Source organism: Denticeps clupeoides, chromosome 2 (genome assembly GCF_900700375.1).
Source record: "Denticeps clupeoides chromosome 2, fDenClu1.1, whole genome shotgun sequence".
Taxonomy (NCBI): Eukaryota; Metazoa; Chordata; class Actinopteri; order Clupeiformes; family Denticipitidae; genus Denticeps; species Denticeps clupeoides.
In genome coordinates, this window is record NC_041708.1 from 4,873,889 (window position 1) to 4,900,471 (window position 26,583).

General features: G+C 40.9%; 1 protein-coding gene across 16 annotated transcripts in view; it reads right to left on the reverse strand.

Annotated features, from left to right (window-relative positions):
* Nucleotides 1-8,264: 8,264 nt before the first annotated feature.
* Nucleotides 8,265-26,583, reverse strand: part of ryr2a (ryanodine receptor 2a (cardiac)) — a 128,098-nt gene continuing 109,779 nt past the window's right edge. For 9 of the 16 annotated variants that reach the window (XM_028970463.1, XM_028970471.1, XM_028970462.1 and 6 more), the window contains 26 exons: nt 26,167-26,266; nt 25,894-25,973; nt 25,447-25,523; nt 25,230-25,303; nt 23,867-23,884; nt 21,947-22,027; nt 21,000-21,088; nt 20,796-20,924; nt 19,645-19,749; nt 19,471-19,552; nt 18,070-19,382; nt 17,641-17,708; nt 17,124-17,271; nt 16,914-17,000; nt 16,606-16,830; nt 16,160-16,290; nt 15,895-15,937; nt 15,612-15,745; nt 15,159-15,219; nt 14,907-15,053; nt 14,607-14,741; nt 11,805-11,961; nt 11,589-11,653; nt 10,861-10,961; nt 9,670-9,721; nt 8,265-9,382 (listed from right to left, as the gene is read on the reverse strand). In XM_028970463.1, coding sequence (XP_028826296.1) covers nt 9,287-9,382; nt 9,670-9,721; nt 10,861-10,961; nt 11,589-11,653; nt 11,805-11,961; nt 14,607-14,741; nt 14,907-15,053; nt 15,159-15,219; nt 15,612-15,745; nt 15,895-15,937; nt 16,160-16,290; nt 16,606-16,830; nt 16,914-17,000; nt 17,124-17,271; nt 17,641-17,708; nt 18,070-19,382; nt 19,471-19,552; nt 19,645-19,749; nt 20,796-20,924; nt 21,000-21,088; nt 21,947-22,027; nt 23,867-23,884; nt 25,230-25,303; nt 25,447-25,523; nt 25,894-25,973; nt 26,167-26,266 — 3,798 coding nt within the window. In that variant the 3' untranslated portion in view covers nt 8,265-9,286. Of the gene's footprint in view, nt 9,383-9,669; nt 9,722-10,860; nt 10,962-11,588; nt 11,654-11,804; nt 11,962-14,606; nt 14,742-14,906; nt 15,054-15,158; nt 15,220-15,611; nt 15,746-15,894; nt 15,938-16,159; nt 16,291-16,605; nt 16,831-16,913; nt 17,001-17,123; nt 17,272-17,640; nt 17,709-18,069; nt 19,383-19,470; nt 19,553-19,644; nt 19,750-20,795; nt 20,925-20,999; nt 21,089-21,946; nt 22,028-23,501; nt 23,530-23,866; nt 23,885-24,582; nt 24,633-25,229; nt 25,304-25,446; nt 25,524-25,893; nt 25,974-26,166; nt 26,267-26,583 lie in introns of those variants that run through there. The other 7 variants (XM_028970470.1, XM_028970469.1, XM_028970468.1 and 4 more) reach the window with 3 other exon arrangements.

The window sequence follows — 26,583 nt, forward strand, 5'->3', positions numbered from 1 at the left end:
TGAAGAAATGACAGATGTCTTTTTTTATTTTAATAAAATGTTTAATCAAAATATTTTTTTTTCCTATTTACACCTCATTATATTTATTTATTTTATTAAATATGTTTAAGTTGACACAGCATGAAACACCAAAGTAAATTCCTTGTGTACATGCACATGCTTGGCAATAAAACTCTCAGGTGTCCCTCTTTTGGGACTGGAAATGTCAGGGTTGCTGCAAAGGCAAGAAAAAACTCTACTTTGAAGGATCATTACTGTCCGCTTTTCAAAAAAGGACTATTTAGTTGACCGTATATGTAAATTTAATGCCGAAAAACTCTTTTAATGCAACTGTGCTTTTCCCTGAAACATGAAAAGTTCTGTTTTGAGATGCTTTTTTAAAACTCCAATAAAGAAAACATATTTTATGAAAGCCCGAAGGCCAGACTATTTCTATCTTCAGTAGCTGAACCTGACCACGGTCTTTTATTAAAAGCGTGGTCGTGACCTCGTCTGACCCCGCTCATATTTACACAGTTTCAGCTGAAGCTGTTCCTGTCTCACATGTCTGTGTTCTCGGACCGTGAACCTGATGCTGCGGGAGTGTCCGGTTTATTTACTCTCTTTCGCCCTGCAGCCTTGCCCTGTTGCCATGGAAATGTCCAGCAAAAAAAAAAAAATCATAAAAATGAGCCAAGAGAGGCTTAGTTTGGAGGGCGGACACAGGAAAATGACATTATTATTTGGGCGCAAGGGCAAGACGCCGTCTGAATTTAAAATATCTGGGCCTCCTATTTTCCTGTCTGACAGCTTTTTAACTGTTAAATGTTGCAATTATTGAAGCTTCTGAGTGATGAAAGGGGAGCGGTTTTAATGTCTAGTCGTCACTGAGCACCGATAAAGAGCAAATTAGGCTCCATTCTCTCCAAAACAATCATTTTTAAAGTTTATTGGCCTTGGCCCCTGTGTCTACTAGATACTGGAATAATGCATGGCCTGCACCCAAGGACATGGTGTCCTCCTAAGCCTGATCTTCCAAGACTGCGATACACAACTTAATTAAGATGTTGGAGGTCTCCGCGGGTCTGTGCACAGTTATGCAATCAATGCGATTCATGGAATTTGAGCACATTAAAATAATTAAGAGTGGGTAAATAGTATATTTAAGTACTATAAAAGCGCAGAAAGGGTCACCGCTGGTAGGCTAATTATGAAGATGCCCAAATTTGATTTAAATCTCACAAACAATTAGTCTGTTCAGAGCAGTTTAGTACTTAACCTGTAAAGTATTTTCTGTATTAAGTTCAACTGGAGGCTTCCTTCACTGCAGTTAGGACAGCACTGTCCCGAGAAGGAGATGGATGTCTCCAGAAGATACAGCAGAAGATGACCGGAAGGGTGAGATAAGGAGCACTCCTCGTTATCTTATTTCTCCAGCAGAGGTTGGGGTTCCACATCAGAAGGTAAAAAGGAGATGGAGGAGAGAGAAAATCCGGAGGGGAGGAGATCATGGAGTCTGACAGAAGTCACAACTCACTGCGCTGTGAAAAAATAAAAAGTTTTTTAGAGAAAAGCAGCCATAGCCTGGCTCTGCAGACGACCCGGACGAAAAACAGGCATGATGATTTATTAATGCTTATAATGTGTTCTAATGCACAATACATGAACTTTAATTAAACTGGCAATCAAGCAGGAGCTGAAAACTGGCTGTACTTTACAAAAGAGGATTTATGGCTGGGTCACGTGACCACTGAAATTCCTCATAACTGCACAGAAAACGCCTCTATGTCTTATTAAAGCAGTTGCTATGATGAATACTTACCTGGAAAACCCTTTGGTGTGAGAAAATTGTGTGAGACCTTCGGCAAACTGTAATACGTACACTTTAAAGCCATATTCCCTCAGTAATAGATGTGAAAATCCAGGCGAAAATATTAAAGGAGGCCAATCAGATCCAGTCCTTTTTAAGGTGACTATTGACTGTTCCCTCTGCTAAAATGTTTCTTTTAGAGCCCCCTAATCGTGCAATTTCTCTGTCACAGCAGCATAATTACGAGTCACAGCAATATGTCTGAGGGAATATAGAATTCATCTGCTCACCTGTGGGATATGCTTCTAATGGCGGTTCAGTCCACTGTCACAGACGTCTGCAGCAACTCCGGCTCGAGGGAAAATAAAAGTACAGCACTTCACATATTTTTGAACAGCACGATGTCCTCAGCGCTAGGTTTAGAATCCAGTGACCTGAGAACACGAGCCAGCGGCTGAACATACACTTGCCATGTGTCATTTTTACATTCTGATGACTTGTTTATGCGCAGCAGTCATGTCCCAATCAACCACTTTGAGGAAAGGAGAGTGAGTGTGAAAAGATCGATTGAATTCTAGTTCATCCACTTTATTTCAATGCCTTCGTGCCTCCTGGTGAAGTTTTTTTGGTGGGGTTAGGATTCAAAATAATTGAAAAATGTTTGTGGGTCAAAACAGTCCAAAATGTAACCTGGATGTATCCTGGATGTAATGGCAGTAATTTTGAGCACTTAATGGACAACAACCTGGGTCTTCTGTTGCATAGGCGAGTGTGTTACCCACTAGGCTACTACCACTGGAGCAAGTGTCTTGCTTGGTGACACAATGGTAAGTGGGGTTTGAACCTGTGACTTTGTGACCTTCTGGTTCATAGGCGAGTATCTAACCTATTTCTGTTATGTTCTACGTAGATTCTTTATAAGTCTTATACAGTCTTCTCCAAGTCCAAAGTGAAGTGATTGTCCCATGTGATAAACAGCAGCACAGCACACAGTGCACACAGTGAAATTTGTCCTCTACATTTAACCCATCACCCTGAGTGTGCAGTGGGGACACGGCGTCCGGGGAGCAGTGTGTGGGGATGGTGCTTTGCTCAGTGGCACCTCAGTGGTACCTTGGCGGATCGGGATTCGAACTGGCAACCTTCTGATTACGGGGCCGCTTCCTTAACCGCTAGGCCTCCACTGCCCTGTCCAGGAAAACATACACGAGTTCTTCTTATTAGAACGACCCTGAAACAGTCCGTCAAGCGGACACTTTCCCTTCCCCGCCATCCGAAGCTTGTCATCACCGCAATTGATTGGCTCAACACAGCGCTGTCTTGTGGAATTACAAATGCACGATATCATGCTTCCTGTGAGGGGGTGAAACAAGGCTTCCTGTTCCAATCAAGGCTGCAACCTTTCTGGCGGCTGAGCAGAGGCGTGACTTGTTTGGCGAAGCTGAGCAGCAATCACTTGCAACCGTGGCCTGATTGAAACATATTTGCCACGCAGGACGAGTAAACCTTCGCGACCTTCGTGCGCGAACGTGTGCGAACAGGCGCCTCCGTCAAATCCATCGGGAGGTTGGGGTCGGATTCAGGAGGCCGCGCCCTGCAGCCTCACCTTTATTCCCCGCAGAGACACGAAAAGAGCTTTCACGGAGAACCACTCCGACAGCCTTCTGACAGCTGAGGCTCCAGGACAGCTAACAGTTACATTAGCTTCTCCTCCTTCTGTTCCTGTCAAAGGGAATCCAGGAATTTATTCTTTTTAGAAACTTTGAAACATGACAGAGGAAGCCACATAATGGTGAAGAGAAGATACCAGGAATAGACAGAAGCACCAAGTGTAAGAAGCCCCCCTGGAACCGCGGAGCAGGCGAGAGCTTTTTCCCACAGCTTTTTCCCTTTCAACTCCCCGTCAGGGGACCAAGAGGACTTTCTGATTATGGCGCCATCATACGTGTTGGTGTGTGGCTGGGTAACGGGGGTGTGGACACGCTTAAAATTCCAACATGCAAATCCACATGGACGCCGCTGAGAATTATTCGTGACCGGAGACGCACCGGTCTCCAGGTCTCCACACACGTCAGTTTGAGCCAGCAGAGGTAATAATTAAAGCAATTAACAGCACGGCAAATATTGGCGACAAAAACCTGGCTGAAACTGTCAGGGGAACCAGTGCGGCTTTCAGACTGTTATCGCAGATAATAAGCCACAAATGTGAGATCGCAAGACGGTCGTAGAGTAACTCCCAGGCCTGATGTGATAAATACTGAGAAGTCACTGTTCATCTCAATGCTTCACCAAATAAATGGATGATAAACAAATATTACATTCCAAATAATGATTCTAGTTGTTGAATGTGGAAGATAATAAGAAGTGTTTGTTAATGATTATTAATGTGGAGATGCGCATGCCAGTCTATTTCTAATCCCAGGTGAATGAGGAGCTTTGCGTCAGGATGGGCATCCCAGGTCTTTTCCTGAAGGTCAAGCTGCGACACCCCCCAGGCAAGAGGTGTCAGAAGCCAGCGAATGGCGTGAGGTGTCACGATGAGAAGGACGGGGCAGAGACATCACTTGTTTCTCCTGGGCCAGGCGGCTGAAGGGATAGAGTCTTCCTCCATCCTTTCTTTCTCCGTTCTTTTATTTTGGGTTTTTCTGTAACACTGGTACCTTTTTTGCAAACAATATTTACATGTAACTACAATAGTAATCTAGTAATAGTAATCGTAATCTACTTAGAGACTGTTCATTCTTGTAACCTCTGTTGTGCCACGCCTCTTTCACGCCAGTGTGTTTTAATTCAGTGCTTGTGCAGCGTCTAATGTCTTTACACCACAGTTTAGAAATCGCTGATCCTCCTCTTGTATGGCTCACCGAGCCTTCATTAAAAAATACGTTTTATAACATTAAATCGCTTTTATTGTATTATCCTGTGACACCAATACACGGTACAATGCCGATGAGGGAAATTCTTGTGTGCGGAGCTTCTCACGCAGGAGTGGTGCCACAAAAACAATTAACATATTTGTATATTAATTATCTATATACATAAATTGGAACAAGCGAAATGCCAGATGTTTAGCTCAGAGCGTTTAAGCAATTTTTCAATGTTCACATTCTTATGCACGCGTAACATGTACAGGTTCCTGGAGATTCTCTCGTCCTGTCCACCTGAAAACCACTCTCAGAAGCACCTTCATGCATGTGAACTGTTTACTCAGAATCTTGACATAACAATACGTAGCATAAAAAAATGCTTGACTGGAGAGTCTCTCCACTTCTGTTTCCATCTCAGAACTTGAAATGTCCCTTATTTAACTCTCCATAAGTAACTCAATTAAATTCTAGAATTCTAATCATGTTCGTTTATTATCTTACTATTAATTAATCCACTTAAACTGCATTTCGGCTCCTACAGCGTGTATTGTGTAAAACGCAGAGTGAATATGAGAACTGCGTTTATGAGCCGAATGCTCGCGTTTGTTATTCGGTGTGTTTGACCCGGTGGTGTCCCTGCGGGCGACTGTGCGTGTTGAGTGTTGGACGAGAGCTCGCTGGGAACTCGTCACACCGCATACCGGCCTGCTATTTGTGGAAAAGAAAACCAAACCATCCAACCCTGTAACAAATGTACTGATTTCGTGCCGCAAAATTAATTTTACATTGCAAAAAAAAGTATGTTTACATTGCAAGGTGTGACCACTTCTCCTTTTCTCTGAAAGATTAGAGCAGCCTGTCAGGATCCGGTCATGTTTGGCCTGTGTTATTAGGGACAGTGGCGGCCTAGCGGTTAAGGAAGCGGCCCTGTAATCAGAAGGCCGCCGGTACAAATCCTGAGCCGCCAAGGTGCCACTGAGCAAAGCACCGTCCCCACACACTGCTCCCCGGGCGCCTGTCACGGCTGCCCACTGCTCACCAAGGGTGGTGGTTAAAAGCAGAGGACCCATTTAGTTGTGTCACCATGTGCTGTGCTGCAGTGTATCACGATGACAATCACTTCACTTTCAGTTAATGACCTTTTTATGATCTCTGTTATAGACATCTCACCACCAAACATGCAGATATATTGTCAGAGGTCTAGTTCCAAGCATTCTGATGAGACAATGTGGACACTCCACCATGAAAATATGTCCCTTCGTTTCTTTGTTCTTTGACTAATATTATTAAAATGTTCAAAGGGCGTGGCTCTGAGGTGGGTTAGGAGATGCAGAATCTTGCAGCTCAGAGCAGCAGCACTGAACAGACAGTGAAATGACTGTGGTCTCCATAATATGAAGGTGCCTGCAGAGGTGGCGAAACACTTTCACAGTGTCAAGAAAAAGGGGGGCAGCAGAGGGGTGAAAAAGACTTTGTGTCATGCCAGACATGTCACAGACACACAGGGGAAAGCATAAAAGAGCCTGGCAGCATCCGACAGCATCATGAGGAGCACAAAAAACACACACACAAATAAGCTGCCAGAGACGTCTGTTTCGCCCCAAAAAACACTGAATTATTTTTATTTTTTTATTGAACAGTTACTGCTCGCTAAATTATAACAAAATGTTAAAATCATTGGCCCTTCTTAAGGACGTGAGGTGAACCGGGGTACTTATCAGGGGAGTATATGGATGTATATATATATGGAAGCATCACCATGCTTCACTGTTCATTCGTTTTTTAATTTGTCAATAGCGAAAAAATAGTTGAAAATAGCCATGAAGTCAACACTACTGTCAAGCTGGCACTAAGCTCAGTGCTACTGGCTAAATGGGTGATGAACTTTATCGAGGTGCATGTCTTATATGGGACAGTGGTTTGCCAAGCGGACCCATAATCGGAAGGTTGCCGGTTCGAATCCCATTGAGCAAAGTACTGCTGCCCGGGCGCCTGTCATGGATGCCCACTGCTCACCAAGGGTGATGGTTAAATGCAGAGGACACATTTCGCTGTGTCACCGTGTGCTGTGCTGCAGTGTTTCACAATCACTTTCTCTTCACGACATGTTTAAGATGAAAGCATCCAGGGTGAGGCCTTAGGGCTCGTGAACAAAAGTGCCGCAAGTCATCAAAAATGTGATGTGTTATTCTAGTGAATATTTCGCTTCTTTCAAATGAATTTAATGGCCTTGAAACCTCCATGGAGACCACGAATGATTGACGGCTAAAACAGCGGTGCTTGGAAACCACTCCTAGCACATAGCTAGTCGCACCTTATTGCCGGCAGGCAGTCGTTGGAAGTTTTTCAGTTTTTCCTTGAGCCATGAACATCGAGCTGAATGTGTGATTCCATCCACTCTGGTGAGTCAGAGAACAATTAAAAAAAAGACACCTTTTGCAAACTCAAGAGACCTCAGAGAGGGACAAGCGTTCATCCTCAGTGACAAATTCAGCTTCCATATTGAGAATAAGATGGCGTCAAAGAGGCACATTTCATGTGACGAATACGGGTTTCTCGTGTGGCCTCCGTAATGAGTGTCATCAGACATACTTCAGATGCTCAAACATCAAGCCCAGACACTGGGCTGGGAGGGGCCGGCCCACCACTAGACTTGCAGGGTGGCCTGCAGGGGCCGACGCCATGGCTGCATCCCCGAACATGTTCTTCCTCTTCCTCCAGGACAGGACGTAATCAATGTCCACAGGGGCGCGTGGGGAACACTTCACTTTCACTAAAACACACAGCAAAATGACGGCTAATGCCGTACAGCCAAAGGGTGAACCTCGTCCTCTTGTAGCAACAAGAACGTCTTATTCTACACACGTCAATAAATAATCATTTATTATTTGAAAACCATGCAGATCCATTGGTATCGTTGAGTCCCCTTGTACAGTTTACACACAATGTATGTACTCACAACTCAACACGGTACACTAATTGTAACATAAGTGAGTTTTGTCCATGGTATTGTTGTCTTGGTTATCAAAAGTCTTTACATGAGTAAAATACCATTTATTGTATTGAACTGACGGCGGCCCATTCATTTGTTATTGCAGTGATTTCACATTATTTCGTATAACAAGTAATAAAAGCGCTTTCGTCATCTACGGGTGATGAGCAGTGTGCAATGGATGGCTTCACTGTGTGTCAATAAGAAATCATTAGGAATAAATAAATAAAGAACTAAATAAATAAAGAACTACAGGTAAGTGTGCCACTCTGTTGCCAGAATTATTATGCAATGCACCAAACGTTTTATTTCAGTTCATAATTCTGAACTTTTATTATCCCTATAAGTATGAACTGGGAAGAGGGGAAAAAGGAACAAGAGAATATTAAGCAATCATAATGGGAGGAAGTCCTTATGTCGTAGCCTTATATGGGTGTTGGGTGAAATCCCTGAATGGATATTGCTTCAGCACTGGTTCGGATGAGTCCAGAGAGAATTGGAATCCTATAGGATGTGGAACCACAGGCATGGGAAATGGGAGAAGCCTTTTTAATATTTTTTTCCTCATTTTTTAACACAAGAAAGCCCACAACACTTGGATATAACTACAGAGATACTGTAAATGATGTCTTAACCCTATAAAATGTTCTGTGTGACGTAGATCATCTTGCGTCTTTATTTTAACTTTTTTTTTTTTACTTAAACTTGCATAATAAACATGCAATGAATCATTTTTTGAGATATCTATTTTTTAATATAAAGATTAACTTTGTTGTATTGCATAAGAGCATTACCAAAATAAAAACTGAAATGTACAACTAAAGTAACGTGGTGAAGGGTTTTGATTTTTGGCCTGATATGAAATGTCCTGAGGGGCACTGTCTCCCTTTTATTTGACTCTCTTTTTTATTTTTACCCTCCCTGCTTCTCTCCGTCGTGCTCTAGCTATATCGGTCTGAAGCTAACGTCGCGTTTTAATCTCCCGTCCCCTCGCTTTCACCCAAACACACGCAGCCAATCACGCACCCATGCACACCGCAAAGGCAAGCACAGTCGACTTCCACCCAGCTTTGCATAGCTCAACCTAGGCTTTTTGTAAGGCACTGAATCCACTTCTTTTTTTTTTTTCTTTTTTTTTGCTGTCCTGTCTGTCCGTCCCATGAAAAAAGAGCCACTCGTTCCTGATGAAGAAATAAACAAGCGCGGGATGAGCAAGATTTTTTCTGATTTATACACCCGTTCTCAAAGAAACATTTCCCATGAGTCTCCAGAAACAGTCTGAGTTTTTTTTTTTTTTGCTGGGATGCTTTTCTTCTCCTTGCTTCATTGCTATTGTCCCCACTCATTATGCACTCTTTCATGGTCATTTATGTTCCTTTTTTTTCTTGTTGTTGATTTATATTGTTTTTGCTTGTCAGTGTGAGTTAATTAAAGCAAACCAAAAAAAAAAAAAGAAATATGAAGCATCAGAGTCATCGAATCACAACCCTCTGTGCTCCAAAAAGCACACAGGGAACACTTTACAGGGTTTCACATATGTACAGAGTCTGAAAAGCATTCCAAAACCAAACAGACTTGGCGGGCCGGGCTGGGCCCGCTCTGACTGCGCAGTAACAAAAAGGGGGAGTGTCTCTGGTCCTAGTTGAGCTGGTCTTCATACTGTTTCCGGAAACAGTCCCCCGCGGGGAAGAATTCCCAGCAACGCTCCTGGTACATCTTCCACACGTAAGACTCCTGTTACACAAAACACAGTTTTTAAAAAAATTGGTAATATAACGCAACTTGTTATAAATTATGTAACAGTCTAACGTATCTGCAATATTCACAAAAATGGAAAAATAAAAAAAAAATGATTTTAATGGATGTAAATAAGCAGACCTGCAGGAGGTTACTGGTTTGTGATTATGTAAAAGTGTGTGTGTGTGTGTGTGTGTGTGTGTGTGTGTGTGTGTGTGTGTGTAGGTGGGTGAACTGAGTGCCAAGTGAATGTTAGTAAGTGTGAATGGGCGGGGTCTATTTACCTGTCCTGTGTGCTCTGTTTCATCTTTGTTGATGAGATACATCACAAAAAATCTGCAAAACACATGTGTCAACATCTTAATAGGTGAAATAACATTTAGTCACAAGTGAACTGAAAATTATCTCTTAGTTAATGTACTTACTGCTTTAATAAAATGTTGTTTATGGATAAACATTTCAGATGTTATAAAGGGACATAAACTGCACAATCACTCAATTAGTCACCAACCCACTAGCTGATTTACTTACTAATTGATGCAAAGAGTAACTAACTGACAAATTCCTTCCTTCCTTCCCTTCCTTCTTTGTGCAGTCAGGTAAAAAAGGGCCTATGCCTGCTGCTTCACTTCCAGATCCATGAGGTCCTTGTATGGTAAGAACACCACACACACACCTTCAGGTTATTTCAGGGGAGTTCAGAAGAACATCTGTATGTGTGTGGATGTGTGTGTTTTATAATGGACCTAAATCATTACCATCAACCCATCGCACTGCCCTGACAATAACAGTACACTCTTTGTATTCCTGCTCAGTTCTGAAACATCAGACATGAACTGAATTTCACTGATTGCAGAATTTAAAAAAAGAAAGAAAAAAAAAGAAAAAAAGACTCGGTTTGCAATTATAAGCATTTATCATTTGGATTAAATTAATTTGAGTATAATTATGTTACATGTTTTTATACAATTCGGCACATTATTGTCAGTGATTTAGGACTTTTAAAATAGTAACAGTAGCGCTGACAGCAATACCAAGTCTACATATGGACAAGCTTTGTGTGTGTGTGTGTGTGTGTGTGTGTGTGTGTGCCCATCTCTGTTCAGCGGTTTAGCGGGTCTATCAAGGTACCGTCCCCACACACTGTTCCCGCCTGTCATGGCTGCCCACTGCTCACTAAGGGTGATGGGTTAAATGCAGAGGACACATTTCGTTGTGTGTACTGAGTGCTGAGTGCATCACAATGACAAATAATCCCTTTCACGCTTTCACTTGGTGTAAAAACGTTCATTGTTATTGAGCAATGCAGGTCAAGTCTATCCCTCACACATTATTCTGGAATCACAGAGAATATAAAAGTAACCGAATTACGCATGAAAAATTTGTTCTTTAGCCATTTAAAACTAATTTGAAGTGACCATGACATAAACACAAAAACACATGCCCAGAGAGAAAACTACACATTGTGTACTCACAGATAGTTTGCTAAATTGTGCTCCTGTAGAGTGTGTGTTTCAAAGCCGTGGGGTACTGTGTCGAAGTAATCGTTGCCTATCCCACAGATGAAGCATTTCGTCTGCAAGATAACGTGAACAGCTTCATTAATTGAAAAAAATTGCTTAACATTAGCCAAACCTTTGTTGAATTCTTTTTTTGAATTCAATATATATTTTAGTAAGCCACAGTGCCAGTTATAGATTAACCTACAAATTTATAGATTCAGTGACAAAATGATTAATTGATTAATTTCTTCTTTCAATACATTGATTAGTTTAGTCATTGACTGAGTAAATCCACAAACAACAATTCATGGATAGATCCTGTGCAGGGATTATGCCCCATAGTCATGCAAAGCTCAACAAAATAGTGTTTTGTATGGTCGTATTTAATTTAATTAGTGATTTTTTGGGTGTGACAGGTCTCTGAAATATAGCTTTAATTTCTCCTGCAATTTTACTGTTTTTACATTTTCATACAGCGCAATGCTAGTACTTTCTAAGCCATTTATTTACTACCCAGTTTGACAGCCCTGTACTGGTGAGAACTTATTTCTGATTGATTGATGGGATCACATTCATGCCTATTAAAGAAATTATCCAAAAGACTTAACTGAATAGGACAGGCCCGCCCTAATCAATATACTTCTAAACAGTGCATGTCGTGATAAACTTCATTTTTCGTCAGAGATAATTGGTTGACATACCTCCATATCCTCTTTCACTTGCTCCTGCTGGTCTCGAAGTTCACCAAAGGCATCGATAATCAGGCCTGCAAGCAACAACACCACTTAGGAAGAATCTTCAGCCCTCCTGTGTCTAGGCTGACATCCACTTATGTCCCATATGGCAAGAAATGTCAATAGGCCAAATGCCTGGGATAATACAGTGACATAAAACGTGAACAATTTGTTGGTCCTCACCCTGGATAATAGCCAGGAGAATGACGATGACAAAGAAGAAGAACGTGATGTCAAAGATGATGCGGTATATCTCGTACTCGTCTCCTGCCGGATCCTCGATTTGGTCCCCAATGCCACCTCCAGCTCGGACCCCCACGTACATGTGGAACATGTAGCACTGCAGGAGAGGGAAACACACGCAAACATTTATTTTTATGAATTATCCATGAAACCTACACCCCATCACAACCATTACATTAATCAAATATCACTAATTATTAACATCAAACAGAATGATGAGAATGCAATATGTCCTTGTTGCATGCATGCAGTTTTTCTATAGTTTAACTACAAAATTTCAAATAATAAGGTCCATATTTATGCAGCTTAAAGGTCCCATATTATATATATATTTTTTATTTTATTTTGGTGGTCCCCTAATACTGTATCTCTTTCTGAAATTCAGCCTTGGTGCAGAATTACAGCCACTTTGATCCAGTCACACAATGAGATTTCCCCAGGATGCGCAGTTTTAGTGTCTGTAGGTTTAAATGTTGATGAGGAGGAGAGAGGCGGGACGAGGAAGTTGAGGGGATGATTTCATTTGCGGAAATGAAATCATCAATACATTTCACCAACCACATTGTTTGACGCAGACAGGAAGTCGTGTTGCCGTTTTTCCAGATTTTATTTAATTAACCCATGGTTCTTTGGAGTCTCGGGTGACAGAACTAAAAAAATACATTTGTGCTCATTTTTACATCCAATCAATGGTTTGCATGGTTTCAAGCTATGGCGGTTGGTGGAGTTACTTGTTTAGGGGAGGGGTGGGTAATTCTCTAGCTGAAAAAGCATGAAACCTTTCCCCTTATGATCTGGCATCTGAGCTGCTGCTCTCTGAATTTATATATATCACCATTTCTAGCCACTGCAGGACCAAAGACAGGGTATGGGAACTATTAATGTTAAATAATCTCACAAAGTGAATTTTTCATAATAGGGGACCTTTCAGCATGACAATGGACAAGTCATGCTTTTAATTCATGCCACTAGTAAATGTAAATGGCTGTTGAATTCACAATCATACTTTTGAAATCAGAGTAATTAAAGAAAATAAAAATACTTGGTTAATGTAAATGAATGTACTTATGTGTGACATCTGTTTAGTCTCTTATCTCTTCATTTAGTCAAATGCTATTCATGCAAGAGACAACATGGTGTTAAAAAAGAAAAAGAAATGGTAATCCTGACTAACTCATCTGTCTCTTACAGCTGTGTCGCTGTCAAACCCAAAATTTCCATTCCAAAGCCACTGACACCTCCATCTAAAGAGGATTTATCTTCCAGGAAAGCAGTGGCCCCAATCCAAAGCTAAGCCTGTGTCACCTTTCTTTCACTCTGAGGGGTCACAGAACTTCATTCCTTTCTTTTTCCTTTAAAAAAAAACCTGACAAGCCCCCCTTAATAGGAAAAAAAAGCTCAAAATCACACGGGATGGTTGAACAATTTCGGATGAGGATTAAGAGGAGGGTGTTCTGGGGATGTACGGATCTTCTGTCAACACAAATGAAGTAGAGACAGAAGCCATGTGTGGACTGCACCCCTCCCTTATCTAGCCTTCATTTCCAGTGTGGCACACAACCACCTGTGGCTATTCATTCGCTTCTACGCAGGCTGACAGCTGACGGTCTGGGCTTGGCAAGTTAAATAATAATAAAGGAAGGCTGCGGGACGAGCGGTGGCCTTCATCTCATTTCACCTCTGCTAATTCACCCCAGATGGTTTTCATTGGGTTTAAATCATTCAGGGCCTTCACATAAATCTCCCATTAGGAGAGTGTGATTAAGCCAATCTAGAACATTTATAGTACTTAGCATCAATATTAGGAAATTTTATTTGTAAAACAGCAGCAACATAACATAACTTAGACTGTATTTGTGTGCATCAGTCTACATTATACACATACAGTACAACTGACTATATATATTATATTATTTTGAAATATCTGATTATATAAAAAAGCAGGAGCTTTTATGCCACAGACTAACATCACAGTCCCCAATGCCCCTGATTCTAATCAAATTTCTAAAGCCATTCGTAGCCTATTTGTTATATAAAAAAAACAGATGACAATGGGGAATTAATTAAGGTCATTTTCTACACTGTCTCCCTAGACCTTTATTTGGACTCAATAAAATACTTTGAGTAATTAGGCTTGGGCTAAGGCAATCACAGAGGCTAATTATGACGCTTTGCCGTGTCAAGAAATCCTATGCAATTAGCCAGCACATTATCAAAGCGACCCACAATTAGAAATAAACTTCAAATGAAACAAATCGTCTTTCTGTCACAGACAATTCTACCATTGTATTCAAGCTGAAGTCTGAGGACTGTATCACACTTGTTGTGAAGATGATAAAACTGTGCTCTGCTTTGTTTTGATTTGCTCTGGTTCCCCTAAAAATTGGACTGACCACCCCTACTTATATCACACACTTGAGTATAGTTTTTTTTAGACAGTCATCCATATTCAACTGGATTCATTACCACCAAAAACTTTACACAAGCCTCTGTTCAGGACTGATAACTGCCCCACAATCATTTAACTGCAAAAATACACTGCAGACCAGTATGTACTGTTATAATCCTTTTTTGTCAATTTTTTTCTATTTGTTCTCTATGGACGATTAATTCAGGAGTACCTCAAGGTTCTACACTTGGGTCTAAAAGCCTCTTAATTTGGGTCCCACTCCTGCAAGGGTCTTCAGTTCAGGCCTTCACAGTTTCAACCAAATGAACAAGAGAAAAAAGAAAAACACTTACTGTCAGCATGTCATCACATTTCATATCTGGAGACTCGCCGTCCTCACTTTTGTTGTAGAACTTGCGGAAGAAATTGAATGCCACAACAGTGTAGAGGTACACTACTACTGCCAGCAAACCTACAGTCAAGACCAACTGAGATATGCATACACACACACACACACACACACACACACACCAAAACATAACTAATTAGCAATATTAACATTATTTTATATGATTCATATAGCATAGCTGACCCATTAACATTACAAAATAATGTTACATGAATTCATATGATTCATAAAATATTAGATTCACCTGTTTGCCATTGTGTGTGACAGAGGACAGGATCGTCCTCAGGGTCTTAAAGCCCATGGCAATGTCCAGGAGGTGGGCCGCAAAGAAGAAATTGTTGTAGTGCCCTAGGATGGACATAGTCGAGTACCAGGCCAGATACAGGAAGGACTGAGAACACGGGACAGGGCAAAGAGATTTTAGCAATAAACAGTCAAGACATCAGTAGCTGAGGAAAGATAAATTTAATTTTGACAAATATTGACATGCATTTACATTATCAGTGAATACGACCCCCAATTTCCAGATCTGGTACTTCACATCTATGGAGTTTAATCTGTTACAAAGACAAAAGATCCATTTAGAGATAGTTTCTCAACAAACCAATCAAAGATATTTTTGATACTAGGATATTTTTGTTTGATCCAAAAATAATTTGGAAAAATGACTTCCACCTATTACTGCCACCTTCTGACAGATGCCCTGAAGGCAACAACAGATTAAATATCCCCCCAACCTCAATGACCATCTGCTACAGACTCTGAGAGGAAATGGGGAAGAGCTATTTCCCTTTTTAGGATCTGAATGTGTTGGAACTGACATGACTGTAGGGTCCTTTGAGTGTAATCAGGTGGCAGTTCAGGATGAGAAGAACATTCGTCTGGTCTCCATCCTCTCTCTTTTCTCTCTTTCACCCGCACATTCTCCCCGTCTGTCAGCCGCACTCACACTGCAGCTAATGAGCTGTCTTTCTTTGGCTTCCTCTTCTCGCGGGTGTCACTGAAGTCCAGGGCAGCCTTGTCCATGCCCAGGAGCTCACTGATGCGATCGTGCCCATAGAACTCGCCGTATTTGTCCATCACCTGCAAGAAAGGTAAAAAAATCACTGTGCTTCATGCTATAAATAGGGTTAAAGTGCAATTTGGACCAGAATCCAAACCAGAAAATTCTACCAAACCAATTCATTAATTCTTAATGTTGAAAGCATTTACAATGATTTTGTTGAACCCACCTTCCTTTTCACAAACTTATCCCAGTAGTTATTTGGAAATGATCTGGGAAAAAGCAAATTTTTACAAAACAATCAAGTGGCATGTTTCAAAATCGTATTTGCACACTGAATCACAGCCAAAGCAAAACAAGCTGAGGTGTCTCTGAGCAGCCATCTCGGTGAGATCATTTCATTTGACATTTACAGAGGGCCATAATCACAGCCTGTTGCTTTTTGCAACGCTCATTCTGCAGTAATGTCAGTAATGAAGTGCTGTGGGACGTACTGTGTGTTGATCACCAGCCTGTCCCACTGCCCTTTGATGTCATCCTCCGAGGGCTGCTCGGTGATGTACAGGCCATCGAACTCCAGCTTTCTGGCCACTTCTTTCTCACGCTTGAAAATCACTAGGGGAACCTGGTGGAAACACATTTGTTTCAGTGTTTAAGAAAAAAAACACAAAGGCTGCCAAACACCATTTTTTCCAGATATTCTAAAAATTCAGTGAAGTAAGTAAGTCTTTTTACTAAAGAAACATAAAAATGACAGTATGAAAGGTATAAAATGCACTCTGAACTTAATTGGGCTTCCAACAGATTAAAAATATGTCGTTTATTGCACATTTTGTGATGAATTTGTGAAAACTGAATGCAAATAACTTTTTGTCGGTAGTCCAGTAAGGCTACTTTTTGTTTAATCTCTGTTTCAGATGATGCACCCAGCATAAAGCACCTTCAAGCAGTAGTAGCCGATGATGCAAAAGAACGATATGACAGTGTGTAGGATGGCGAGGATGCGCAGGGTAGGCTCCATGTAGCCGCTGCTCTCCTCCAGAACAAAGTGCACAGTTGTGGTGTGCTCAGAGGCTCCACCCATAGGGTTCCACTGCATGCTGGTATCAGCCATGGTGCTGTACGCCACCTCCTTTTCTTCCAGAACCGCTGACGACGTGGACACCTAAGTACAGACCAGGTACACTAAATGCTTTATTGTGCATGCAATGAGCTAGATGGCAAGCGGTGTGCTTTTCCATAGTATACCTTATAGAACAGGAGGATGAAGTTGATGGCAAAAGCCACAAACAGAGCCAGCATCCTCATGTTGTAGAAGTTCCTGGCGAAGTAGTTCTAAGGAAAACAATTGACATGGATTTTCAACTAGAAAAATTAATCAAACTTTACATTGTGCAAATTGTGCATTGATTGTGCCCAGGTTAACACTGGGCCTCAATAAATAGCTGTGCATCTTACAAGTAACTTCCTCTGGTAGGCTATGATCTTCTTCCAGAATGCTGACTCCTGGATGTCTGGCTCGTCTGATTTGGAGGTATGGTGCAGCCTGACCTTCTTTGGTTTTAACACGTTCTTCTTCTCTGGCATCTTATCCATGTTTTCTCCTCTGCAACACACCATTTGGGGAATGTTATCATTCTGATTCAGAATTTGTGATTCAGAATTGCGTTTAGAATAATTTGATTCCGCTCGATGTTGTCTCTCAAGCACAGCATAAAGAACATCAATATACAATATAGATTTTAAGAAATACAAGGATTACATATTTCCTACATAGTAGAAAGTACAGCTGGGCGATATGGTAAAGAATGTGTCACAATGTTTTCCCCTATTGAACAATTAGATCAGGATGCTCTTTGTCTATGGAATCTAATTCAGCAAAATCATTGATTGAGATCGTATAATGGCCCAACACTAGTAGAAAGGAAAGGTAGTTTCAAACCAACATTTCTTAATTAGAAAAAAACTAACATACTCTGCTTTTTCTGACTCAGATTTGGTCTCTTCTGCTCCTCCCTTTTCTTCTTCTGTAGATACCTTTGCCTAGAACAGCATAAAAGACAGTTAGTTATATGGTAATGTCTCCATAAATATAATAGTGAATTTTTGAAAGCTTACAACACTTTAGAAGTAATGTACTGACATTATATACTTCTCATTGATTGTAGGTAATATTATAACAATCTAAGATACTGTAAAACAAAAATATTTCACTTTATGCGTGCAGCATTCATGAAGGTTTCCCTTTTTTAATGCACTAAATGAGTATTTTTACTGATAGATTCACCAGTATGTAATAGAGGAAACCAGAATTGTCATTCATTTCTTGATCTTCTCTAGATTAATTAACTGTTATAATCATTAAAAGCAATCAGCTGATAATGGTTAATTTTTTGTGAGTTACCTGATTCCGTCTTCGGAGTTCGGGGGAAGTGCTCGGTGCCGGAGGAACTGGGGTGTTGAGCAATTCCGTCAGGCTGGCGTTTGGATTGTGAGGCGTGAGCTTATACTGGCCTCCCTCCCTCCGCAAATCTAACCCAAAGATGTCCGAGAGCAGGTCCGTATCCTCCGTGGCCACAGCCAGGTCGGCCAAGTCCTCTTCAGGCATTGTTTTATCTGCTGTCTTCTTCTCGCCACATTCTTCCACCTCCCCACGGACCTCGTCCTGAGTGGGGTCAGGCATATTGGCCAGGAGGTCAGAGACTTTCATCGTCTTGGCACCTTCAACCAAGCTGCCAGCCAGGAAGGTGTTGTAAACAATGCGGAAGAATCCGCGTGATACGCTGAACGCGAAGTGCAGCAAGCCGACCAACACTCTCCAATAGAAGGCCACCAGTGCCATCACCATGTCCCGAACTGTCATTTTCTTGGCCCTCTTCATCTGCTTCTTCAAGCTCTTCATGGAGAGCACCTTCATCAGCAGCATCACATTGTAGCGCAGGGCGAGGAGGGCCGTTCGCACCGTGGTCACAGAGAAGAAACCCATCTCTGGGCTTTCCTCCTCAGGCCTCTCCCCACGCTCCGCCTCTTCCTTGCTGGCCGAGCGCTCGCCGGCGTCCGACATCTGTGCCGCCAGCTGCATCTCGAAGATGGTGTCCTCACAAAAGTTGACAAAGAGCTCCATCTTTTCCTTTTCACCACCTTCGTTGACGACATCGAAGATGAACTGTCTTTTCGACTCCTTCACCTGTGGCTTCTCCCACTGCGTGCGGCTTGACTCGCTGATCTCAAAGTAGACACGTTCAATGCGCTTGGCACTGCCCATGATCTCAATGCGACCCAGGTAGGGCTGGAAGTAGTTTAGCACGCTCTCAGCCAGCTCCAAGAAGGTTTGGAGACGCGAGTCGTGTGGCATGTGCTCCGAGAGGTTGGTCAGGAGCACGGCCACGTTAAAACCGATGTCCTTGGCCGGCTCATGGAACCTCTCAACAAACTCCTCGTAGTCGAGGAGCTCATTCTCATCCGTCTCCACACAGGACAAAAGGAACTCCGTCTCAGACTGGGTATAATGCTTGTGGCTCTCCATGGCCTTGTGGAAGTCTCGTTTTGAGATGACTCCTTTGCCGTCTGCATCGTACTCTTTAAAAGCATCAGAGGATGTCAAGTCTTTAAGCTTGAGGAACATGTCGAAGAACTTCAGAATCATCTCAACATTGTTGGAGGATTCCACTAACATGTCCACCATCTGTTTACCAATGGTACCATTTACCACATTACCTGAAATGAAGAAAAGACAAATTGTACATGATCATATTGCCAATAATTACATTAACTGTGGTTCAATGTTGGTTTTAATGACACCCACCTTCCAACATAGACAACAGCATCACAACCATATCTTTTTGCAAGTCCATCAATTCTTTCAACAACTCAATTTGACTTGAATCCTTAAATAACGCAAACAAAACAAGGAATGGGCCTTGAATTCAATGCATAAGAATAAGAAGTAAGTGAAGAAAAAGTTTTTTGTGCTACCAACCTGTGATAACTTCATTTGCATATGTGCAAAGACATGGAGGAATCCGACCACGGCATCCCACAAACGACTGTGGGCTAAACTTTGCTGATTTCCTGTGCATGGGCCCTGCAAAATAAAAACCACGCAAATCAGTGATGTGGAACCCATGGTATAATATACTTCAATTTACACTCAAAAAAATTAATTGTTGGGTTAAGTTAATTCAATTATGACACCTATTAAGACCCTTCTATTTGCCTGCCTTAGTTTCAAATAGCATAGCATAGGAAAAAGGTGTCTGTCATTGCGCGAGATTGCAGACATGCTAGGAGTGGTGGGAGCAAGTCATCACACGGCTCTGTGTGGAGCAGCGGGGAAATAGTGAGGGGATGAGGTGGTGGTGGACCAGGGCAGAGGGGCAGAGGGGAACAGGAAGACGGCTGGCTTGAGGACGGTCCGGGAGCGTGGGTTGGATGTGAGGGCATCTTGGGTGGCACAGGCGGAAACCATTCCTTGGCTATGGGTGGCAGGAAGGTGGGGCAGCATATAGGTATCGTCGTAGCAAGGGGCAGGCAAAGGTCGTAGACAAAAATGCAGGATCAATCAGGCATTTATAAAGAAAGCTAGTGTCTCTGGGAATTCAATTCCACAACGAGCGGGCATCGTCCCCCCTGGCCACCTGACTTTTATACAGGGCGCTGCCCGCTCTCACTTCCATTTCCGGGTTGCTGTCTCCCCGGCTGATCTTGCTCCATCTGGTGGGCTGGAGGTGGTACGTTGGCCATGACAGTGTCATAACTGAATTAAGTTAATAATTTTTTTGAGTGTATGAACTACTGCAATTTCACATGAAACCTACAAGGTACAATCTATATGATTAAAATTCACTTGTGATTTCACTAGGTGAAAAAATATATGTTTACTAACTTAAGAATCTCACAAAGCAGGATCCTAAAATATGCATTGTTCATAATGAATTCATAATAGTGGAAGGAAGTCTTCAAACAAGCGAAAGAGTTTGTACAAAATCATGATATTAAATGGTAAAACCTGTATCATGGTATGTATCAAAAATATGGTACGTTTACTAAATTTCAATTATCAGTGTTAAATAACAAATAGTTTTTTCTGCATAATTAATTGTCTACATTCTTTAATGGCATATATCTTACCTGTATATATTCTGTGATGGTATTAAACACTTGTTTTGCTACATTAATGGCCTTGGAGAAGTTGCGTTGGCCCTGCTCATCAATGACATCTTTTCCAGAGTAATACCAGTAGAAATCGCTAATAGACTCCTGTTGAAATGTAAGCAAGGCTCAATGTTGTAACTGTCAATGTTTTTTGTGGAAATTTTATGTGAATACACCGACCTGAACTCGAAGGAGATAGTCAACAGTAGATATGATTATGTTGACAGTTGTGTTGTTTCCAGTTTGCGTCCTCAAGTAGTTTTGGAAATCTGTGGCATGAAGTTACTGGTTAACATTTAGCTATTACGACCCTAGAATGATCAAAAGCATTAATATTTAAAGGTCCATTACATATCTACAGTGATTTTCAAATAAATAAAGGAATACATTTAACATGTGCATTTATTCATATGCATGTAAACATGAAAAATTACCATAACACAACAGAAAGGGCGTGAAAAGGACGTCTTAATATTAAATATGTTATGAAGTTGGTTCAAATACAGAACAACCTCAAATAAAAACTCATGAAAACACCAGTTACAAAATATCTACCAGTAATGCATTTTTTGTCTTAGAGAAAGCAATTTCTTATACTCAGGCTAATATGATATTATAATGGTCTCCATTTAATAATGATTAATTTTATTAAGTATTTATTATTATAGTATTTTTTTCTTAATTGGGTCATGCAGAAATTACATGGAAGTTAAATGGTAATGCTCTGGACAGAAGAATACATTTATATATATATATATATATATATATATATATATATATATATACACACACACACACACACACACACACACGCACACACACACACACGCACACGCACACGCACACACACACACACAGACACACACACACACACACACACACACACACACACGCACGCACATATACCATGATCAGAAGTGGTAGTAGCCTAGTGGGTAACACACTTACCTATGAACCAGAAGACCCAGGTTCAAATACACTTACTACCATTGTGTCCCTCAGCAAGACACTTAACCCTAAGTTGCTCCAGGGGGACTGTCCCTGTAACTACTGAATGTAAGTCGCTCTCTGGATAAGTGTATCTGATAAATGCCATAAATGTAAGTAAATTATGCACAGCAACACACCTGAGTTGTGTCCTTCGCAAAGCAGCTGTAAAAACCGGAAGAGGTCGCAGGTGAACTCATCGTCCTGCATCACCTTCTCCCCTGAGGCGCATGCAACAAGAAGCAAGCATTAGTCCCACTGTTCCAACCAGGGTCTTGCTCAACTCTACACAACAAATATGACTTTATGGAAAGTGGATACACCTCCCCGATAGCCAGCACAGACACAGGAGACGCTACCGTGGGTGAGGAACATGGAGATGGTCCCAGTGGAAGGATTGCAGTGGACTGGCGGCAGCATTTTATTCAGGTGTATCTCCACAGACTTTCACACCACATGGACTTCAGTTGGACTTCCAGATTATAATGCATGTTATAGCGAGTGTTATTATGTAAGATGAGCCAGGGATAGTCTGATCCAGAGATGAAAGCTGAGACCCACTGTGATAAAATGCTGCCGTTATCCATGGGAAATGGCAGTCATGTTTAATGGGAAGAGGCCCAGTGAAAGTGAACATGATTGGCTGAGGATTCGGTGATGCGATCCCACTCATTGGCTTTGACAACAGAGAACACTATGACTTTAAATTTCCTTTTCATCAAACAAGCGTGAAAGTGCTTCAAATCTTTGAAGGAGATCAAATGAAACTGTTTAATTAAAGGCCAATGTGGACATCTCCCCAGTTTGTTGGAGACGAATCCCAGTCCAGGCTTGAACCGCACTTTCAGGCGTATTTCTAATGCCATGATAAACCAGAAAAGAAGCCTTTTGACATACGTCTTCAAAAAACAGAAAAAAATACATTCTGTACTACAGGATTATCTCTTAAGACTCTAGAAATACTTTACTCTTAATTACTCATGCACTTAAATTTGCCTGTTAATAATGACACAAGCTTTGTCTTAGTACTTTATAATGACTATGCATGCTTCCTCTGGTATATCACTTCATAAATTACTCCGCAGAGCAAACTCTTTCATTTTCTAGCAATTTCTGAAAATGACTCCACTAAACAGAAACATAAATGGAAAATACAATACTTATTGAATGGAATAAAAACACAATACTGAGTATTAGGAAAGGGGAAAACGGAATTATTAAAAAAAGAGCTAATAAACTAAAAAAAAAGAACCACACATCAAATATTAAAACAGATCCAAACACAGAACCAAGTAAACAGAAAAAAACAATAAAATACAATGACTCCATCACAGAACATACACTTAACAGCTGGACCACTTGAGGGGTGGGAAATGGGGTGGGGGGAGTGGTTTGTCTGGGGGGGTGGGGGGGTGCGGTTGTGGGAGGCTCCTCCGTTCGCTTGTTAACGACCCTCCACATATTCAACGCAGCCATAATTTAAGCCACCAAAAGAAAAATAAATAATAACAATAACATTAAGTAAATTAAAAAGCCAAGACAGACTACAAAAGAGAAAAGTACACCACAAATTCTTCAAAGAAACAAACTGAATAAAACCGAGTTTAAAAAAAAAAAGAAAAAGATAACATCCATCCAACCGCAAAGACTGGGGGTAGGTTGGGTGAAGGGGGTGGGGCACTTCACTGCTCTTACATCTAGTGTGCCAGATACTGTGCAAATCCTGAGAGGGGGGAAGGCAAAAAACATGGTGATTGGCTTAAAGCTCTAACGTCATTGGCCATATGTACTGTACATCAAACCAAACTGCATACAGTTTAACATAGAGCAACACAGCAGAGAGGGTGGGGCTGAGCTACTGCAAATGAAGTGAGCAGAGAGTATGTGGGTAAGTGTGTGAGGAGGCTAGAGGTATTAGCAGCTCAGGACCTGGACAGCGCTGACACAAATAAAAACAAGAAAAGTAAAAACGATCGAAGGTCAAGAATTAAAACAAACAAACAAACAAACAAACAAAAAAAGGGTCAAAATCACAAGAAAATGGCAGAAGTCATAATTACCACGCTCATGAGTGATGACTGAGGAGGGGAAGACAGTACGTTAAATCAAAAGAAAAGGGGGGGAAAGGAAAAAAGAAAGAAAACAAGAAAAAAGTGAGAATTCAAATAAGTAGGTAATAAGTAGGTTCAATTGCTCTGTTTCAGTGAGGAAAAATCAGGGATTTGTGTTAAAATACACGGCTCAGAATTAATAAGGGTATTATGACAAAAAAGAGGAAGTAGTCAGGTTAGTAAAAAAATTAAAATAATAATCCAGATAGATAATGTTAAATAGAAAAAACAATAAAAACGTGATTCCATTCATTTGAATTCACATGATGATTTGCATTTAAACTAATAAAATAAAACCTTTTAAAAATGAGTGGGATTTAATTCTGACTTGAGAATTATAATGAACTATAATATAATAAATCCCTAGTCAGAATTCTATATTTACTAATATATGTAGAAAATAAGTGCAAATATGCAAGCTGAGTGAGTACATGTCTATACCAGTGTGGTCGCTGTGCAGCAAAAAGGTAAACATAAAAAAGGGTTTTTAGTATGTATTTTATTTATGGCCAATTGTAAAGCCTATAAAAGTTTATTTTATTTCCCATGTAATAGTTTACTCAATTGCTGCACTTACTTGGCTTCAACACAAAGGCCTTTTTTGTCATTGTACCCTTGGTGAAATTGCTGTTCAGTGCAGGAAAACGATAATAAAATTGACAAACCAATAATAATCCTCAGCTAATGATTCTCGGCTGCACAGAATGGTCCCTGTCTGACTCAAGGAGAACAAAATGACTGAAAACGTTAACAGCATCTTCTGAAATTAACACCGAAAAGGGACAATACAACCAGTTTCCAATGAAACACATAAATAAAGGGCAACAAACCAAAAAAAGATGTTCAAAAACATTTGTGTTAGCAAAGAAAAAATGTGTGAAAGTGGGGGAAAAACATAGGGTCACTTGTGGTTTCAAGACAAAATGTAGTCAAAAAAACTTAAATGTGGTGATAAAAAAGTTTTCAGAATGAATGCACAAAACTGACCATTTCTTTCATATCATAAATCTTTCCTTTTATCTAAACCATGCATACATTACACATATTACATATTGATCCATATTGATAATAATCATGCAATAATACAAAAGAAGCACTGTGCTGCTATGCTTAACCTAATGCAGTAAGCGTTCAGTAAGTTTCTACGGTCGTGCACAATGAATGTACAATCATTTTAGCATGAATGGTATTTGAAACTGCACACTGATCTTCTTACTGGTAAAATCTGCAAAGGAACATTGTTTTAATATAATTTAATGCAACACACATGCAGCCTTTCCGTTCTTTTTCATCTTAAGTGACAGGTGAATACCTGAGCCTTCCTCCGTTACCATCCCAAGACCCTCTGCTTTGTTCTGTCGCTCAAAAGCATTTAGATCTAAAACACTGAGAGAAAACAAAATTTTATTGTGACTTTAGGGATGTAAGACATGCATATGCTCATTCTAAGAAAGTGCTATGCTAATGCTCATTTACTAATCTTAGGGAATAATAAGGAGGTGTAACCTGGGTATTATGAGCTGCCGTACCTGCACGACTGCATAAGGCCAGCCAGGCTCTGAAAGAAGCCCACGTCTTTCTTATCTTTCAGGTAGTCCAGCATTTTCTACCAGAGAGAGTGGTGTTAAGAGATAACAGAAACAAAGCCTTGACTGGACAAAAACACACAGGAGTCAAAGACTACAATCAGTTTATTACAGTATTGGCCTAATGTGAGACAATTCCCCCCTCAGATGCCTCTTTTCAAGAATAATTAAAAACTCAATCTAAGAACATAAGAATGAAGATAAGAATGAATATATTATTATAATCTCATTAGATGAGATTTTTCAGAAAAATAATTTTGGGTCAATATAGCAATTAATGCTTATGCATATACAATCACAAGATTCCAGTGACAATAATAGCTGTAATTATATGCACACTGCAGCTCGGTGTTGACTGTCAGAGAAACAGAGACGTCTCAGTACAGGTACCTGTTGCACTGTGGAATTCCCTCCATTCAGCACAGCGATGCCAAGCTTCAGAGTGGATGCCACCATGGGGCCCATCTCCCCTAGCGATCAGGAACCCATCAGGAGACAGTGAGTCAAAAAGAATTTAGAAAACAAAATGTGTGTTACAACAAGACCAGGAAAAAAGCTATCATCTCCAAAAATCTCATCAGTGGGGGAGGTAATACTGTTTCTGGGTTGTCAACCATTTTTAATGGTGGAACAGAATACTTGAGAGAACTTTGCCCTGGTTACCTTTGCTGGCACTGATGGTTTGGAGTACCATCTCGGCAGTGCCGCGGTCATGCAGTCGGGCCTGCTGGTAGAGGAGTTTCTGCTTCTCCATCTCTTTTTCCTGAAGGAAATCAATTGAAAAAAGAGCCCTAAGATGCCATCCTTTACTTTCCTTTCAAGAACTTCCAGACCACAATGCTCCCATAGTGCTTTGCAACAAATCATTACCCAGCAATCGGTATGAAGGAATACTTCAATACAAGTCAATAAGAAAATAGCCTATTGGGTGTCGATGTGGGTCAATATGAAAGGTAATTGGCCCAGAATGAATAGGCTGATTTGTAGTACATTTTTAAGACACTATACACTGACCATTAATTTTTATTAGAAACACCTTTCATGTAAGTACAATTTCAAGTTATTGGCATGTGTTGTGCA